This window comes from Salmo salar, chromosome 13, assembly GCF_965601325.2.
Source record: "Salmo salar chromosome 13, fSalSal1, whole genome shotgun sequence".
NCBI lineage: Eukaryota > Metazoa > Chordata > Actinopteri > Salmoniformes > Salmonidae > Salmo > Salmo salar.
The window spans coordinates 29,003,301-29,021,505 of record NC_138303.1 but is presented as its reverse complement, the minus strand read 5'-3'; the positions used below and the strand labels follow the sequence as shown (position 1 = coordinate 29,021,505).

The 18,205-nt window shown below is 43.3% G+C and overlaps 1 protein-coding gene across 1 annotated transcript; it reads left to right on the top strand.

Annotated features, from left to right (window-relative positions):
• Positions 1-220: 220 nt before the first annotated feature.
• On the top strand, positions 221-17,242 carry ifrd2 (interferon-related developmental regulator 2). Its single transcript, NM_001173836.1, is given in 12 exon segments — positions 221-649; positions 13,101-13,217; positions 13,376-13,463; positions 13,665-13,789; positions 14,132-14,289; positions 14,412-14,465; positions 14,601-14,779; positions 15,000-15,108; positions 15,343-15,471; positions 15,638-15,766; positions 15,980-16,072; positions 16,451-17,242. Coding segments are annotated over 12 exon segments (1,302 nt in total). The 5' UTR covers positions 221-609; the 3' UTR covers positions 16,532-17,242.
• Positions 17,243-18,205: the final 963 nt, after the last annotated feature.

Sequence of the window (18,205 nt, the reverse complement as noted above, 5' to 3'; positions counted from 1 at the left end):
GAAAATAAGAATTTTTTCTTAACTGACTTGCCTAGTTAAATAAAAGTTTGAAGAGGGAAGGGTTTGGTAGAAGTTAATGGGATTTGTTTTTTCTTAGTAGTACAGAATTAGGAAAACCATGCTTGATCGCACACTCCAGCGCAATAGGTGGCGGCATGCACCTTAAACGTTTGTTTGTGGAACGCCACTATACCAAAGAAGAAGATGTGTGAATTTGGAACAGCAACGTGCTCGATACTCCATTCCAAACACTTTAAAGAAAACATGTTATATCTCAATCTGGCATTAGATATCGGTTACCCGGGGACAATCACAGATAATGTATTCTGAAATCTTGGAAGAAAAGGAAATTCCTCGACTTGTAAAGCCAACTCCACATCATCTGCGGTGGTGAAACGTGGTGCCACTAAAACAAGTGGGGGGATCGAGTCTAGCTAATTACTTGTTTTTGATATTTGGTGTCATCACACTAAGATCTTGAATACATCGTGACCTCCGGGGTTGTGTCCAAAGACTGTCAAGGCCTTGAATATTAATTGTTCAGTTTCGGCTCCGGGGGTGCCCTGTTGAGACTTGGAAGTGAATTTGTGAAGAAACCTGATTGGCGACATGCCAAGGAGTAAAAAAGGGAAACGTAGTTCAAACAAGGGTAAGTTGGCTAACTGCTGTCTTATTTGTTAACATATGATTATGTGTTGCAAAGGGATAAGTTAGCTAATATATATTATTTGCAGCACAATCTAAGCTGGCATGAATGCTGTGCATCTGCCTGAATTGATCGGTTCCATATGGAACAAAGTTTCTTCACTACAGTAGTTAGCTACTTTCTCATAGAATGTCCATTATTTGTAGCAATGCATTGACAAACTGGTGTTTGATAATAGCTAGCTATCTAACACATTATATAACTGCTATAGCACACTATATCTGTATAGTATGCAATGTTTTGTTTGTATTCTGAGCTAGACCATTTGTTTATCTTGCTCAGTACATTAGCTATCTAGATTTATTTGCAAGCAATTTTGCCTTAGCTAGCTAACGTTAGCTAACTTATCGTTAGCTAGCTAAGTTTGCTTGTTATAATTGACCACTTGATCATTTTATTTCTTTATTTATACAGTTAAGTCGATTGAGAACACATTCTTATTTACAGTGACCTGTCAAACATCAATAAACAACAATTGCAGTATACGTAACTATCTGTATACACATCAATTACACAATACATAAAAAGCAAACGCATTCAAAGTGACATTGCCACATAGCTCTAACATAGTGGCTAGTCTGCGCTATAGCTAGACACACATGAAAGGTAAAACGCTTGTGCACTGGGAGTATTCCTAACAAGGCTGGTGTTAGTCTGAAAAAGAGACCAGACAGTCATAACCGTGTGTGTAGGCTATATCTTGGTAATCTATATCGCAATGTCTTGCAATGCCTAGTACATACACCTAAAGTATACACCTTCCTAATATTGAGTTGTCTCAAGGCTTAACAATCCTTTAACCTGTCTCCTCCCCTTCATCTACACTTATTATAGAAGTGGCATCAATAAGGGATCATAGCATTCACCGGGTCAGTCTGTCATGGGAAGAGCAGGTGTTTTTAATGTTTTGTATTTTCAGTGTAGATTATGCCATCAATGAGTATGGATAAGCTAGTTTACATAGTGCCAGTGAATCAAAATTGATCATTGTCAAATGTGGTGTTTTAGTTAGGCCTAAATGTCCAATAAAAAGTAGGCCTATTGTGCCTGTAGCTTATTTAATGAAACCCTGGCTGGCTGTTGATATCCTAGGCTAGGGCTATTCAACTCTTACCCTACGAGGTCCAAATTCTGCTGGTTTTCTGTTCTACCTGATAACGAATTGCGCACACACCCCTGGTGTCCCAGGTCTAAATCAGTCCCAGATTTAGAAGGGAACAATGAAAAAACACAGTGGAACTGGCTTCAAGGTTCAGAGTTGAGTGTGAGGGTCATAGGACAATCAATTGCAAAGCAAGGCATCCCCGCTAAACTCTTTGTAAATGGGAAGTTCACTTTTTCGTCCATCAAAGCATCTCAAGTGCAAATAATGTTCAGCAGCTCAAATCAGTAGGATCGAAGGCATTTTTATTAGGAATGATGTCTACGATGGATCGCTAAAATAATGACTTCCTCAATTTAAATATTATGGGGAGCCCTATATGTAACAGTTTAGCTTCCGTCCCTCTCCTCGCCCCAACCTGGGCTTGAACCAGGGACCCTCTGCACACGTCAACAACTGACACCCACGAAGCATCGTTACCCATCGCGCCACAAAAGCCACAGCCCTTGCAGAGCAAGGGGAACAACTACTTCAGGTCTCAGAGCGAGTGACGTCACCCGATTGAAACGCTATTAGCGCGCACCACCGCTAACTAACTAGCCATTTCACATCGGTTACATATACATTCGGCTGCCAAGCACGAGTTATCAGTGTAGCCTGTTATTATCTAGACATGAGGTTGAAATATCTTGACCCCTAGAATAAAAACCTCCAGGAGTCAATTAAATGGAAAAAATAAAGAATTACAGGTTGCAGTTTGGAAAAACTAATCCTGTGTGAATTGTCCTCTGGAGTAACGTGCATGCATGGATAATAACCAACATCTCTTGTAATACTAGACCCGCCCAAAAGGGATATATAACGCGGCAAAGAATAGGCTTATCAGCGTAGAGTGATCATCATCCCATGGGATCTGTCAAGGTGGCGCACAGTAGAAATAACACTGAAATATTCTAGTTCCTACATACCACCTCTTATATTCAAACAAAATAGGCATTTTATAGGCTAAGTTGATGAGAAAGTGTGAAGCTTTATGTTCATGCCAGTCCTCTAGAACGCGATATTAGTCATCATAGTTGGACTCTGCAATAATGAGGTGGCGTGTATGTGTGCTGTTTCATCTTGCGTTGGGAGTCGAGCAAGAGTTGACTCTTTCAACTAGAGGTCGACTGATTATGATTTTTCAATGCCGATACCAATTACTGGAGGACCAAAAAAAGCCGATACCGATTAATCGGCCAAATTGTTTTTTGTGAAATGTTTAAAAAAATTGTTTTAATTATTTTCTTTTTTAAATGTATTTATTTATTTGTAATAATGACAATTACAACAATACTGAATGAACAATTTTATTTTAACTTAATATAATACATCAATCAAATCAATTTAGCCTCAAATAAATAATGAAACATGTTCAATTTGGTTTAAATAATGCAAAAACAAAGTGTTGGAGAAGAAAATAAAAGTGCAATATGTGCCATGTAAAAAAAAGATAACGTTTAAGTTCCTTGCTCAGAACATGAGAACAGAACTTGAGTCTTCAATATTCCCAGGTAAGAAGTTTTAGGTTTAGGTTATTATAGGAATTATAGCACTATTTCTCTCTATACCATTTGTATTTCATATACCTTTGACTATTGGATGTTCTTATAGGCACTTTAGTATTGCCAGTGTAACAGAATAGCTTCCGTCCCTCTCCTCGCCCCTACCTGGGCTCGAACCAGGGACACATCGACAACAGCCACCCTTGAAGCAGCGTTACCTATTGCTCCACAAAAGCCGCGGCCCTTGCAGAGCAAGGGGAACAACTACTCCAAGTCTCAGAGCGAGTGACGTTTGAAACGCTATTAGCGCGCACCCCGCTAACTAGCTAGCCATTTCACATCGGTTACACCAGCCTAATCTTGGGAGTTGATAGGCTTGAAGTCATAAACAGCTCAATGCTTGAAGCACAGCGAAGAGCTGCTGGCAAACGCACGAAAGTACTGTTTGAATGAATGCTTACGAGCCTGCTGCTGTCTACCATCGTTCAGTCAGACTGCTATATCAAATCATAGACTTCTATGAATCAACATTCAATGTTATGTCATAATTATGTACAATTCTGGCAAATTAATTACGGTCTTTGTTAGGAATAAATGGACTTCACACGGTTCGCAACGAGCCAGGCGGCCCAAACTGCTGCATATACCCTGACTGCTTGCACGGGATGCAAGAGAAGTGACACAATTTCCCTAGTTATAAGAAATTCATGTTAGCAGGCAATATTAACTAAATATGCAGGTTTAAAAATATATACTTGTGTATTGATTTTGAAGAAAGGCATTGATGTTTATGGTTGGGTACACATTGGTGCAACGAGTGCTTTTTTTTTTGCGAATGCGCTTGTTAAATCATCACCCGTTTGGCGAAGTAGGCTGTGATTCGATGAGAAATTAACAGGCACCGCATCGATTATATGCAACGCAGGACACGCTAGATAACTACACATGGTTGATGATATTACTAGTTTAACTAGTGATTATGTTAAGATTGATTGTTTTTTTAATAAGATAAGTTTAATGCTAGCTAGCAACTTACCTTGGCTTCTTGCTGCCCTCGCGTAACAGGTAGTCAGCCTGCCAGGCTCCTCGTGGAGTGCAATGTAAGGCAGGTGGTTAGAGCATTGGACTAGTAACCGGAAGGTTGCAAAAACGAATCCCTGAGCTGACAAGGTAAAAATCTGTCGTTCTGCCCCTGAACAAGGCAGTTAACCCACCGTTCCTAGGCCGTCATTGAAAATAAGAATGTGTTCTTAACCTGTTAGGGCTAGGGGGCAGTATTGACACGGCCGGATAAAAAACGTACCTGATTTAATCTGGTTACTACTCCTGCCCAGTAACTAGAATATGCATATAATTATTGGCTTTGGATAGAAAACACCCTAAAGTTTCTAAAACTGTTTGAATGGTGTCTGTGAGTATAACAGAACTCATATGGCAGGCCAAAACCTGAGAAGATTCCATGCAGGAAGTGGCCTGTCTGAAAAGTTGTTTCATCTTGGCTCTTTTTATTGAAGACTGAGGATCTTTGCAATAACGTGACACTTCCTACGGCTCCCATAGGCTCTCAGAGCCCAGGAAAAAGCTGAACGATATCTAGGCAGGCTCTGGCTGAAACACTTTATCCCGTTTGGCAAGTGGCCGATCAGAGTACTATGGGCTTAGGCGCGTGCCCGAGTCGACCGAATGCTTTATTTTCTTTCGTCTGTTTACCTAAACGCAGATTCCCGGTTGGAACATTATCGCTTTTTTTATGAGAAAAATGGCATAAAAATTGATTTTAAACAGCGGTTGACATGCTTTGAAGTACGGTAATGGAATATTTCGATTTTTTTGGTCACGAATTGCGCCATGCTCGTCACCCTTATTTACCCTTTCGGATAGTGTCTTGAACGCACGAACAAAACGCCGCTGTTTGGATATAACTATGGATTATTTTGAACCAAACCAACATTTGTTATTGAAGTAGAAGTCCTGGGAGTGCATTCTGACGAAGACAGCAAAGGTAATAACATTTTTCTTATAGTAAATGTGACTTTGCTGAGTGCTAAACTTGCTGGGTGTCTAAATAGCTAGCCCTGTGATGCCGGGCTATCTACTGAGAATATTGCAAAATGTGCTTTCACCGAAAAGCTATTTTAAAATAGGACATATCGAGTGCATAGAGGAGTTCTGTATCTATAATTCTTAAAATAATTGTTATGCTTTTTGTGAACGTTTATCGTGAGTAATTTAGTAAATTCACCGGCAGTGTTAGTCACATGCTAATGTAAAAAGCTGGTTTTTGATATAAATATGAACTTGATTGAACAAAACATGCATGTATTGTATAACATAATGTCCTAGGGTTGTCATCTGATGAAGATCATCAAAGGTTAGTGCTACATTTAGCTGTGGTTTGGGTTTATGTGACATTATATGCTAGCTTGAAAAATGGGTGTCTGATTATTTCTGGCTGGGTACTCTGCTGACATAATCTAATGTTTTGCTTTCGTTGTAAAGCCTTTTTGAAATCGGACAGTGTGGTTAGATTAACGAGAGTCTTGTCTTTAAAATTGTGTAAAATAGTCATATGTTTGAAAAATTGAAGTTTTAGCATTTTTGAGGAATTTGAATAACGCGCCACGGGATTACACTGGCTGTTGAGTAGCCCATAGAGGTTAACTGACTTGCCTAGTTAAATAAAGGTGTAAAAAAAAAAATAATAATAATATATATAATAATCGGCCACAATCGGTGTCCAAAAATACCGATTGTTATGAAAACTTGAAATTGGCCCTAATTAATAAGCCATTCCGATTAATCGGTCGACCTCTAATCAGTAGTGCTTTGAAAGCTGCATCGGAGCGCCGATATCAATCGTCACATCACTAATTGATCGCCATTGCACTGCATTGCACTATTCCATCTGGACAATAGGAATACCTACGCAAGAATGCTGCTCATTGACTATAGCTCAGCCTTCAACACCATAGTACCCTCCAAGCTCATGATTAAGCTCGGGCCCTGAACCCTGCCCTGTGCAACTTGGTCCTCAACTTCCTGATGGGCCGCCCCCAGGTGGTAAAGGTAGGAAACAAAACCTCAACACGGGCCCCACAAGGGTGCGTGCTCAGCCCCCTCCTATACTCCCTGTTCACCCATGACTGCGAGGCCACACACGCCTCCAACTCAATCAAGTTTGCAGACGACAACAGTAACAGGCCTGATTACCAAAAATGACGAGAGAGCCTACCGGAAGGAGGTGAGGACCATGGCGGAGTGGTGCCAGGAAAATAACCTTTCCCTCAACAAAACAAAAGGAGCTGATTGTGGACTTCAGGAAAAACAGCAAAGGGAGCTCGGCAATATCTACATTGACGGGACACATCACTGACAATCTGAAATGGTCCACCCACACAGACAGTGTAGTGAAGGCGCAACAACGCCTCTTCGACCTCAGGAGGCTGAAGAAGTTTGGCTTGGCACCTAAAACCATCAAACTTTTACAGATGCACAATTGAGAGCATCCTGTTGGGCTGTATCACCGCTTGGTATGGCAACTACACCGCCCGCAACCGCAGGGCTCTCCAGAGGGTGGTGCGGTCTGCACAACGCATCACCGGGGGCACACTGCCTGATCTCCAGGACACCTACAGCACCCGATGTCACAGGAAGGCCAAAAAGATAATCAAGGACATCAACCACCCAAGCCACTGCCTGTTCCCCCTGCTATCATCCAGAAGGAGAGGTCAGTACAGGTGCATCAAAGCTGGAACCGAGAGACTGAAAAACAGCTTCTATTTCAAGGCCAACAGACTTAAAATAAACATCACTAGTCGGCTACCACCCGGATACTCAACTCTGTACCTTAGAGGCTGCTGCCCTATATACAGTTGAAGTCGGAAGGTTACATACACCTTAGCCAAATACATTTAAACTCAGTTTCACAATTCCTGACATTTAATCCTAGTAAAAATTCCCTGTCTTAGGTCAGTTAGGATCACCACTTTATTTTAATAATGTGAAATGTCAGAATAATAGAGAGAATTATTTATTTCAGCTTTTATTTCTTTCATCACAATCCCAGTGGGTCAGAAGTTTACATACACTCAATTAGTATTTGGTAGCTTTGCCTTTAAATTGTTTAACTTGTGTCAAACGTTTTGGGTAGCCTTCCACAAGCTTCCCACAATAAGTTGGGTGAATTCTGGCCCATTCGTCCTGACAGAGCTGGTGTAACTGAGGCAGGTTTTTTAGGCCTCCTTGCGCACATGCTTTTTCAGTTCTGCTCACAAACTTTCTATAGGATTGAAGTCAGGGCTTTGTGATGGCCACTCCAATACCTTGACTTTGTTGTCCTTACGCCATTTTGCCACAACTTTGGAAGCATGCTTGGGGTCATTGTCCATTTAAAGATCCATTTGCGACCAAGCTTTAACTTCCTGACTGATGTCGCGTCAATATATCCACATGATTTTCCTACCCCTCATGATGCCATCTATTTTGTGAAGTGCAGTGGCTTCCGTAATCTGGCTTTTTTTATGGCGGTTTTGAAGCAGTGGCTTCTTCCTTACTGAGCGGCCTTTCAGGTTATGTTGATATAGGACTCGTTTTACTGTGTAGATAAAGATACTTTTATACCTGTTTCCTCCAACATCTTCACAATGTCCTTTGCTGTTGTTCTGGGATTGATTTGCACTTTTCAAACAAAGTACGTTCATCTTTACAGAATGTGTCTCCTTCCTGAACGGTATGACGGCTGCGTGGTCCCATGGTGTTTATACTTGCGTACTATTATTTGTACAGATGAATGTGGTACATTCAGGCGTTTGGAAATTGCTCCCAAGGATGAACCAGACTTGTGGAGGTCTGCAATTCTTTTTCTGAGGTCTTTGCTGATTTCTTTTGATTTTCCCATGATGTCAAGCAAAGAGGCACAGAGTTTGAAGTTAGGCCTTGAAATACATCGACAGGTACACCTCCAATTGACTCAAAGGAAGTCCATTACCCTATCAGAAGCTTTTAAAGCCATGACATCATTTTCTGGAATTTTCCAAGCTGTTTAAAGGCACAGTCAACTTATTGTATGTTAACTTCTGACCCACTGGAATTGTGACAGATTAATTCACTGTGTATGCAAACAATTGTTGGAAAAATTACTTGTCATGCACAAAGTAGATGTCCTAACCGACTTGCCAAAAGTATAGTTTGTTAACAAGAAATTTGTGGAGTGGTTGAAAAACGAGTTTCAATAACTCCAACCTAAGTGTATGTAAACTTCCGACTTCAACTGTATATACTAATGTTGGCTTCACCTAGGGGTCATGAAAAGGATTTTACCAAAATGTTTGTATTAGAATCATTGATTATTCTTGTGTTGTATTAATAGAAGGGGAGGGGTTATATGCACACACACACACATTGAGGTTTTAATATTGTTCCACAGTTGTTTCTAATTCTCTCTGCCTCATTAAAAAGAGGCCCCTCTGAGTAATGTGTGACTGAAGAAGGAGCTCTGCAGGGGAGTGGAGGAGATAAGACTAGTCAAACATTCCACAATTCATCAACTTTGGGGAGTGGACGTTTACTGCTAAGTTTTAGATAACACTAAAAGCCATTGTTTATATAGCTTGGTAGGCAAGGTTTTGGTCTCAGGAGTAAAAAGGTAATGACGTAGGTAGTGACATCACCAGGCTAGACTGAGGGTGTAACAAAACAACTTGAGACTTTTTGTTTGATGCAGAACTTACTCGGAAACATGCGTCTGCAATTGCATTAATAAAGGTTTTTGAATGATTTAATTAAATATGTCATGTTAATTTCACCAATGATTGACAAGGACGAAAGGAATGAACCCTAACACTATATTCTATTCTACTGTATTTTAGTCAGTGCCAGACAGACATTGTCCTCCTGCGGATGAGCTGGGTGTTATTTCCCTCCCAGGTGTGCTGTGCCTGGTCAGGGCCTTAGACACTTACATTACACAGACGCAGGCAATACGACAGTCTGATCAGCTATTAGTTTGCTATAGTGAGAGTTCTAGGCCAGAGCCTATCGATACAAAGACTCACATTGGATTGTGGACACTTACTACAGCATATCGGCTGCCCAGCCAGCCAGCCATTCTACTAGAGGAGTAGGTATATTGTGGGCACTGCTTTGAGGAGTTCCCCTCAATGACATTTGCGCCTCGGACAGTTGAGCATCGTCTAGCACCTTTTTTCTAAGTACATCGAGTCATTGTTGCCCCCGCCAATGAGGTCGGGAACTGCTGTGGTGGGTGTTGCCCAAACCCTGAGTGGGAACGGAGGGACATAGCCCTGAGCTCAGTCCTACGGGACTTTGCTCTCTGTCTGGCCCTTACCTAGTTCACCGACTTGAATCTGGTATTGTGATACCATATTGGAGTGATCTAATATAGTGCTACATATCAAAGGTTACTTATGTAACCACGGTTATGTGAACTATTGGTTCACTTCAATCCTCTCTGTGATCTACGGCTCCTCAAAGGACACGAGGTGGAAGTATTGTGGCGGCAGCTATTTAAGGTGGTCAGTCGCAGAACTACCCAGTACACGGGACTAATCTGAAATTCTTACTCGGCCTCTTGGAAGGTTACCATATTGGAGTGATCCAATAGCTCACATAACCGTGGTTACATATGTAAACTTAGTTGTCCACTTTTGTTTAGATGTTGAAATCAAGTGGCCTACCTGGATAAGATGCTTTTTTCCTCAGAATGAGACTGTCATGGCTGAATGCTGAGACTTTTTACCACAGTACAGGTGGCCAAATGTCAGCATAGTGGTAGAAACATTCAAATTACAGATCCTAAGGAACTTCTGCCCATATATAAATGCATATTTTTATGCTCATTGCACATTTTATAAAACACAAACTAGACAGCTAGCCGTAAGTCTGGCTAAAATGCTACAAGCGGTACGTGAAACTCCAAGGCCGTGCACAACCGAAATGGATCATTTCATTTTCCACCATGTTCATTGATATTCCCTATTTTAGTAGGGTCAGTTGGTACAAATGGTATGGATAGAAAGGTTAAGGCCTTTAGGACAATGTCTCAATGTGTTTCGGCGTCCATATGACCGATTTCTGTTGGACCAAACCTCAAATGCAAATAGCGAGTTGAAACTACTTTCTGTCAGAGAGGAAGAAGAGATCATCCGTCTTTGTTGTGAGTGGCAGGGGGAGGGGCTTGGTGTGTGCGACTGGGAAGTCGCACAGAAGGAGCGAAAAAGACAAAAGCTCATATAAACAAACAAATTAAACCTTGATTCTTGCAGTACTGGCATTTGGAACATTGCGTTCAAACATAAAGTAGAATTTATTTGATCTATCGCCCAGCCCTAGTCCCTAGGCTGGCAAGGAGCTCCGCCCCCGGTCAATTCGGGTCTGATGTGGGTAGTGCACATAACGTGAGGACTCAACACGTCTCCCGAGGATAGTGGACTCAGACTGTGGGTCAGATTACTGAATGCTCAAACTCCTTTTTGTCACATGTACAGGTGGCCAAATGTCAGCATAGTGGTAGAAATGGTAAAATGACAGATTCTCAACTGGAATACTTTAGCTAGCTATCTCCAAGTAAAATCCAAGTTTATAACAACCACTGAGTAATCTATATTAGATATCGCCATGTGACCAATAGTAAAGATGGTAGAATGAATCTTATTGCTGTTCAGTTGATGAGAATGATCAAACAGAACAGGTTACATAGAGAAGGTCTGAACAGGCTTACAGAGAAGTGTCTGGGGAAAGCAAGAGCTGCACTGCTGAGAGCAACATGAAGAAGGAGAGGAGGTTTAGTGTCTAATAGTCTCTTCCTCCATCCATGGCCAACCTGCCGTCTCTTCTCCCTGCACCTGAACCCCTTTACAGGCTCTCTCAGACAGGAGGTTATACAGTTGTAGCTGTCGGCCAAGGGCCCCGTCTCTCAAAGGTAACACAGCAGAACTCCAACCCCATGTAACCTGGACCCACGTACTAATGTGGCCCTACGTCACCTGGACTCATTTGACACCCATGGCCATCTGTTAACTATTCCCGCTTGACCATCACATCCCAGGACTTCTCCACCCACTTGCCTAACTCATCTTTACCATTCGTCATGGTTACAGTTCATATGATATTGCATGGCTCATGACTTTACAGGTGTAGTAGCTAGGTTTGAATATTCCAAACAATGTCCTCAGGAGTTCATTGCCATATGTTTTACCCTGCCTCATGTCACTCCAGCTGGTCCCAGGATTCCCAGCCTTCTCTCTCCCTCTCTGTCCTACTAACACTGTATCCACATCTTGGATACCCCCAGCTCCACTGTCCCCTCTGCACGTTGGCCAACTCACTGACCTAACTCCTCTCATAGAGGCGTCATTCAGAATGCTGCATAAACCATAGCGCTACCATTCGTCAGCTTTCCCATCTCTTACACCCTGTGTTTGTTTTCTTATCTGTGGTTACGAGCTTAGGCAGCAGGGAAGTTGCTTATGTCTTGAAAAGCTCAGTTAAAGACCCAATTGGCCAAGACCTAAGTTTTGAGATTTGTGGGGACAGGAAGCCCTTTCATCTCACTGGCTGTGTCTGGAAAAGAAAAGCCCTGTCACTCTCTCAAGCGCCTCCCCTTGGCATGACTGAGGTGCAGACAGTTGTGGAAAGCTTGAGTGATTGCCATAGGCTGACACGTGCATAGGGTTATTTGTGAACACTGCCTGGGGTTCAAGGTTGAGTACCAGTAAGTCACGTGACTGATAAGGGCCCACTCGGTACAGTATGATCACTATGGACAGAGAGGTGAGATATGGGAATGAAGTACAGTACCAGTCAAAGGTTTGGACGTGCCTACTCATTCAAGGGTTTTTCTTTATTTTGACTATTTTCTACATTGTAGAATAATAGTGACATCAAAACTATAAAATAACACACATGGAATCATAGTAACCAAAAAAGTGTTAAAAAAATCTAAATATATTTGAGGTTCTTCAAAGTAGCCACCCTTTGCTTTGATGACACTAAATGAATGGACATGCTTCCTGGAGGCCATTGTTGATACAGTACTTTTGGTCATGTGGTGTATTCCAGGACGTCATTGTAAATGAAAATGTGGAGTCTGGTCAGGCTTCCCCCAGCCCTAGAGCCATTCAACAGGGAGGGGATTTTACAGCTTGATTCCCTGCATCAGGTCTGTCATCCCGGTGAACTTTCCCCCAGTAAAGCTTTCTCTGCTGGGGCTGGGCAGGCTGATTTTTGGGGTTCAACCTGAGGATCCAACTTCACTGATAAACTAAGAAAGGTCTGTCTTGAAGGATGAATTCCTTTGAGCCTAAGTATGCTAGGTCTTGATCACTGGAGTAAGGCAGTGTGGCCATGTGTGACTATATCCTCACTGTCTCTGCCATCTGTCAGGATAGGGCCACAGTCCGGTAGCTGTACTAGGGGCAGTGCCAGTCAGTTGGTTCGGCTGTGTCTGAGGGATTAACACTTCGGGCAGCGGCCGCCCGCGACCAGCCTTCCCAGTTTAGCTGCATGTGACGTGGCCGTGTGTGTCAGCACTGGGGAGAGAATAGACCTTGGTCTCCACAAGCGTCCTGGGATGTCATTACTGACAGAGACAGACAGCTGAGTGAGCCACTGACAGAGACAAAGTTCACCTCACACTCATATCTCTCTGCGTCTCTATCCCTTTCTCCTGCTCTCACCTACTATCCTCCACTCTCCTCGTTCTTTCTATCCTCCGTTCTCTCTCTCATAGGGGGGAGGAATGGGGTGAAGGGTGGGTCTGGTGCCAGTGATGATGACCTGGCGTCTGATGTGCTCAGTCACTACAGCAGTGCCAGCGAGAGCGCCTCGGTGCTGGATGACAGCATAGGTGGGTACACACACACACACACACACACACACAAGCTAAGTCAACATGCATGTGCTCTCACACTACTAAACACAGGTGCATCATCCAAAGAAGTGTCATGCAGTTGATATAAGCTCTTTGTTTTGTTGCTTACCTGTCATTTCCTTTGTCCACCACAGGAGCAGGTGAGCCAATAGATGAACAGACTGCCCAGGAGGAGACCGAGGACAAGCTGAAACAATGCATAGACAACCTGATGGACAAGAGGTGGGGTCTCGCAGGACTTTAAATGTTTTTACAGAAAACTAAAGCCACCAACGTTGCTAGTAATTGGGTAAATGGACATGAGGAACATAAGATCAGCTTCAACATAATGGTGTAGTGTAAGACGTGTCCTCTCATAACTACAGCGTTAGGCAGAGCTGTGTGGAGACATACTGACGTGCCCCTCCCTCTTGTCCCTCGCAGTGCAAAGACACGCCTGGCAGCCCTGGAGTCTCTGAGAGGGGCCTTCTCATCCAGGCTGCTCTGTGACTTCCTGACAGAGAGACGCCTCACCATCAGCGACTGCCTGGAGAGGAGCCTGCGCAAGGGTGAGACTGACACCATGCGACTGTCTGTGATGATGGTGGAGGGAAGGAGCTCGAGGCTGAATTTACCTGCTCTAGTCAAACACAGGTTACTTTAGGTGGTGCTAGGCCAAGGAGATGAATCAGACCTGCACACACCTTTTGGTCTACCATACCTTTATTTGGCTGGAAAATAAACATGGCTGATCCAGTGGATCATCATCAAGTATACCTGCATTTAGGCTCTATGAATTCAGAGTTTTTCTTGACAAAGTCCTACAATAGTTTGACTTCTCTTGTTGACCTTAAGGACTGTAAAATGTATCTTACCCTCCACCCTTTTCTATCCCTCTGTTTCTGTCTCAGGTGGTGGAGAGGAGCAGGCTGCAGCAGCCACAGTGTGTGCCCAGCTGTGTGTGCAGCTGGGCGGGGGGGACGAGAGCGAGGAGGGCTTCAAGATCCTTCGACCCGTCCTCAGCGCCATCATGATTGACGGCTGTGCCAGTGTGGCCGCCCGCCAGAGCGTGAGTGTCACCATTGGCCTTCATCACAGTCCCGTTGTCAACTGCAGTTCTCCACTGAAAGTGCATGTATTCTTGTAAGCCCACTCGCAGTTGAAGTGTTTCATCTTTGTTTTCCCTGTCAGTGTGCCACTGCTCTGGGTATGTGCTGCTATGTTTCTGCTGCGGAAGATGGAGAGGTGAGAATCTCTAGAAATCCTTTTCATTCTATTTCTCTGTAGCTGGAAAAGAACCAGTATGGAAAATCACGTGCTTAATTTAACGTTTCTCCTTCACTGTCTGTCTTAATCGTTCTCTCTCTCTCTCTGTGGCAGGACTTGGTAAAATCCATGAGTCACCTGGAAAGTGTGTTCACCACGTCGTACCCCAACTGTGAGGGCACCCTGCCCACCCCCAAGGCCGGTGCCCCTAAGCTCCACAGCGCCGCCCTGCACGCTTGGGCTCTACTCGTCACCCTCTGCCCCGCCTCCCGCCTCACTGTACTGCTAGACCTGTGAGTGAAACACACAGAACAGGGGCAGTGTCTTAAATGACACCCATTCCCCATTTACTACAGTAGTGCAGTACATTTGGCCAAATTAGTGGACTAAATGGGGAATAGGCTGCTATTTCAGATACAGACAGGATCTTGCCAATGAGGGGAAAAACAATAAAAAGTTAATTTAACCTGCCGGTTTGCTCATCTCACTTCCTCTGTCTCCTATTGTGCTCAGACATCTGCTCAAGCTACAGGCCTGCCTGGAGAGCAGCGATGTGAACTACAGGATTGCTGTGGGGGAAACCATCGCCCTGCTGGTTGAACTGGGAAGAGATATAGACAGGGTATGTTCTGCCTAGTGACCAACCAGGGGCTGTAAGTTTAGCCTTTTAGATCACAATGAATAAGATTAGACATTGAGGACCTGATCCTAGATCAGCAGTCCTATTCTGAGACACTTTGTGAATACAGTCCCTGGTCTTACTCACACAGGCTCAAACACAATATGGAGCCAATGTAGATCCCATGGAGAGGAAGTGAGGAAATATCCCTCCTTATCCTTGTGTTTTTCTATGTAGGAATTTGAAGACAGCGACATGCTGTGTGAGTGCCTGAAAGGTCTTGCCACTGACGGGAACAAACACCGTGCCAAGAACGACAGGAGGAAACAGCGCTCCATATTCAGAGAGGTGCTGCACTACATAGAGGTGAGGAACCACCTGTCCCTCCACATACACTTCTAACGTTGCTTAATGGGTTTAAAATTCACACCAGACCAGTCTGTCTAACTGGAGACCATAGGTCAGTGTGAGAAATATATATATATATAATGTTGATTTTAATATGGAAATATTCTCTCCCCCTCCTGTGCAGAATGAAGACTTCACAGAGGAGAAGATCCACTTTGGTGTGGAGGGCATCTACATCGACAGCTGGATGCGCAGGAGGGTCTACGATGCCTTCAAAGAGGTGCTGGAGTCTGGAGTTAGACACCACCTTCAGGTTAGGACAAATCCTAGGTCTAGAAGTGTTTGTGAGATAAATATACTTTTTACAGCAGAGATATCAAGTATCTCTGCAACCAACAATGTTCTAATCAAATTTCTCAAAGGTTTTTGATGCTTGTTTGCCTATGCTTTCTCATGTATCATTTAGTAATTGCCAATAGTCAGCTTGTCATTCTATGATATTTAAAGGTGTGTCTTGTCTATGTAGTTTAATCCGTTGCTGAGGGATATCTTTGGCCTGGGACCCCCTCTGATTCTGGACTCCTCCGTCAAAGCCAGCAAGATCTCCCGTTTCGAGAAGGTGACCCCACGTCCTATAAACTTTAAAATGTCTGCAAACCCACCAGCACATTACCACTGCCCTAACACCATTACCACTGCCCTAACACCGTTACCACTGCCCTAACACCGTTACCACTGCCCTAACACCATTACCACTGCCTTAAAACCAGAAAATACTGTTCAACAACCACACAGTGCATATCATGTGAGATCTCCACTTCCTAATGAAATATATGTCGGTTAAACAAAATGTACCTGTCCATTATCTTTAGCAGGTACTATGACATGTTATGGGTTTGCCTAGTCTTCACAGGACCCAATAGAAACCTGCCCTCCATATTGGTATTCTTCATTTTGAATGGTGTAAATCAAACCTGTTGATTTATTTCTCTCACAGCATCTGTTCAACTCAGCGGCCTTCAAAGCCAGGACTAAACTAAGGAACAAAGTGAGGGACAAGAGAGCAGATGTGATGTGAGGAATGAGAGGTTGGAGGAGAGGAATTGATGGAACGCGCCTTGGCCCCATAGGATGGAGACCCTGAGGAGAAGAATACTGGAGTATATTTATTGAAGCGAAACGTTTGTAACGTTGCAGATAGAAATGTAATGAATAGAGCTGACATGATTTCCTTTTCCAAATGACAGACAATCCTATCTGTTCTACACAGTACATTTCTATAGGAACGTTCTGTAACGTTACACCCTCCTGAACAGGCCCCTTGCCCAAACTCATCTCACAGGACACAATGGCTGCTGCCAAACCAGGGACTTTGCAGACAATGCAAACGCGTGTGCGTGCATGTTTTTATTTGTAATTTAACACTACATAATAAAATCATGACACCTACGGGACGCCTGAAAATCAAACAAAAAGGTGGTTTATTGTATCTTTTTATTAATATTTTCGGAAGAATATCTTAACCATTTCTGGTCGTGTACAGTATTTTATTTTCTAATTTATTGAAAGTAGGAGAACAGTACATTGATTTTTAAAATAAGTTCTGTTTACAGACTTCAGATATGGGAAGAGGACAAAGAAAATGTAAGTTTGGGTGTTTTCATGTATATTTTTATGCTGGTTGGTTGTGCATATAATCTATACATGTAAACTGAACAAAAATAGAAATGCAACGTAGTGTTGGTCCTGTGTTTCATGAGCTGAAATAAAAGACCCTAGAAAAAGCTTATTTCTCTAATTTTGTGCACAATTTGTTTACATCCCTGTTAGTGAGCGTTTCTCCTTTGCCAAGATAAGGTGGATGGATTATCAAAAAACTGATTAAACAGCATGATCATTAAACAGGTGCACCTTGTGCTGGGGACAATAAAAGGCCACTCTAAAATGTGCAGTTTTGGCACACAACAATGCCACAGATGTCAAGTTTTGAGGGAGCGTGCAATATCCACCAGAGCTGTTGCCAGAAAATGGAATGTTAATTTCTCTACCATAAGCCACCTCCAATGTCGATTTAGAGAATTTGGCAGTACGTGCAACCGGCCTCACAACTGCAGACCACGTGTGACCGCTCCAGCCCAGGACCTCCACATCCAGCTTCACCTGAGACAAGCCACCTGGACAGGTGATGAAACTGTGGGTTTGCACAACCGAAGAATTTCTTAAACTTTCAGAAACTGTCTCAGAATCTCATCTGCATGCTTGTCGTCCTCACCAGGGTCTTGACCTGACTGCAGTTCAGCATCGTAACCAACTTCAGTAGACATATGCTCACCTTTGATGGCAACTGGCACACTGGAGAAGTTTGCTCTTCACGGGTCAATCCTGGTTTCAACTGTACTGGGCAGATGGCAGACAGCATGTATGGCCTTGTGTGGGCGAGGGGTTTGCTCATGTCAAGGTTGTGAACAGAGTCTCCCGGGGTGGTGGGGTTATGGTATGGGCAGGCATAAGTTATGGACAATGAACACAATTGCATTTTATCGATGGCAATTTGAATGCACAGAGATACCATGACGAAGTCCTGAGGCCCATTGTTGTGCCATTCATCTGCCTCGCATCACCTCATGTTTCAGCATGATAATGCACGACCCCATGTTGCAAGGGATCTGTGCACAATTTATAGAAGATGAAAATGTCCCAATTCTTCCACGGCCTGCATACTCACCAGACATGTCACCCATTGAGCATGTGT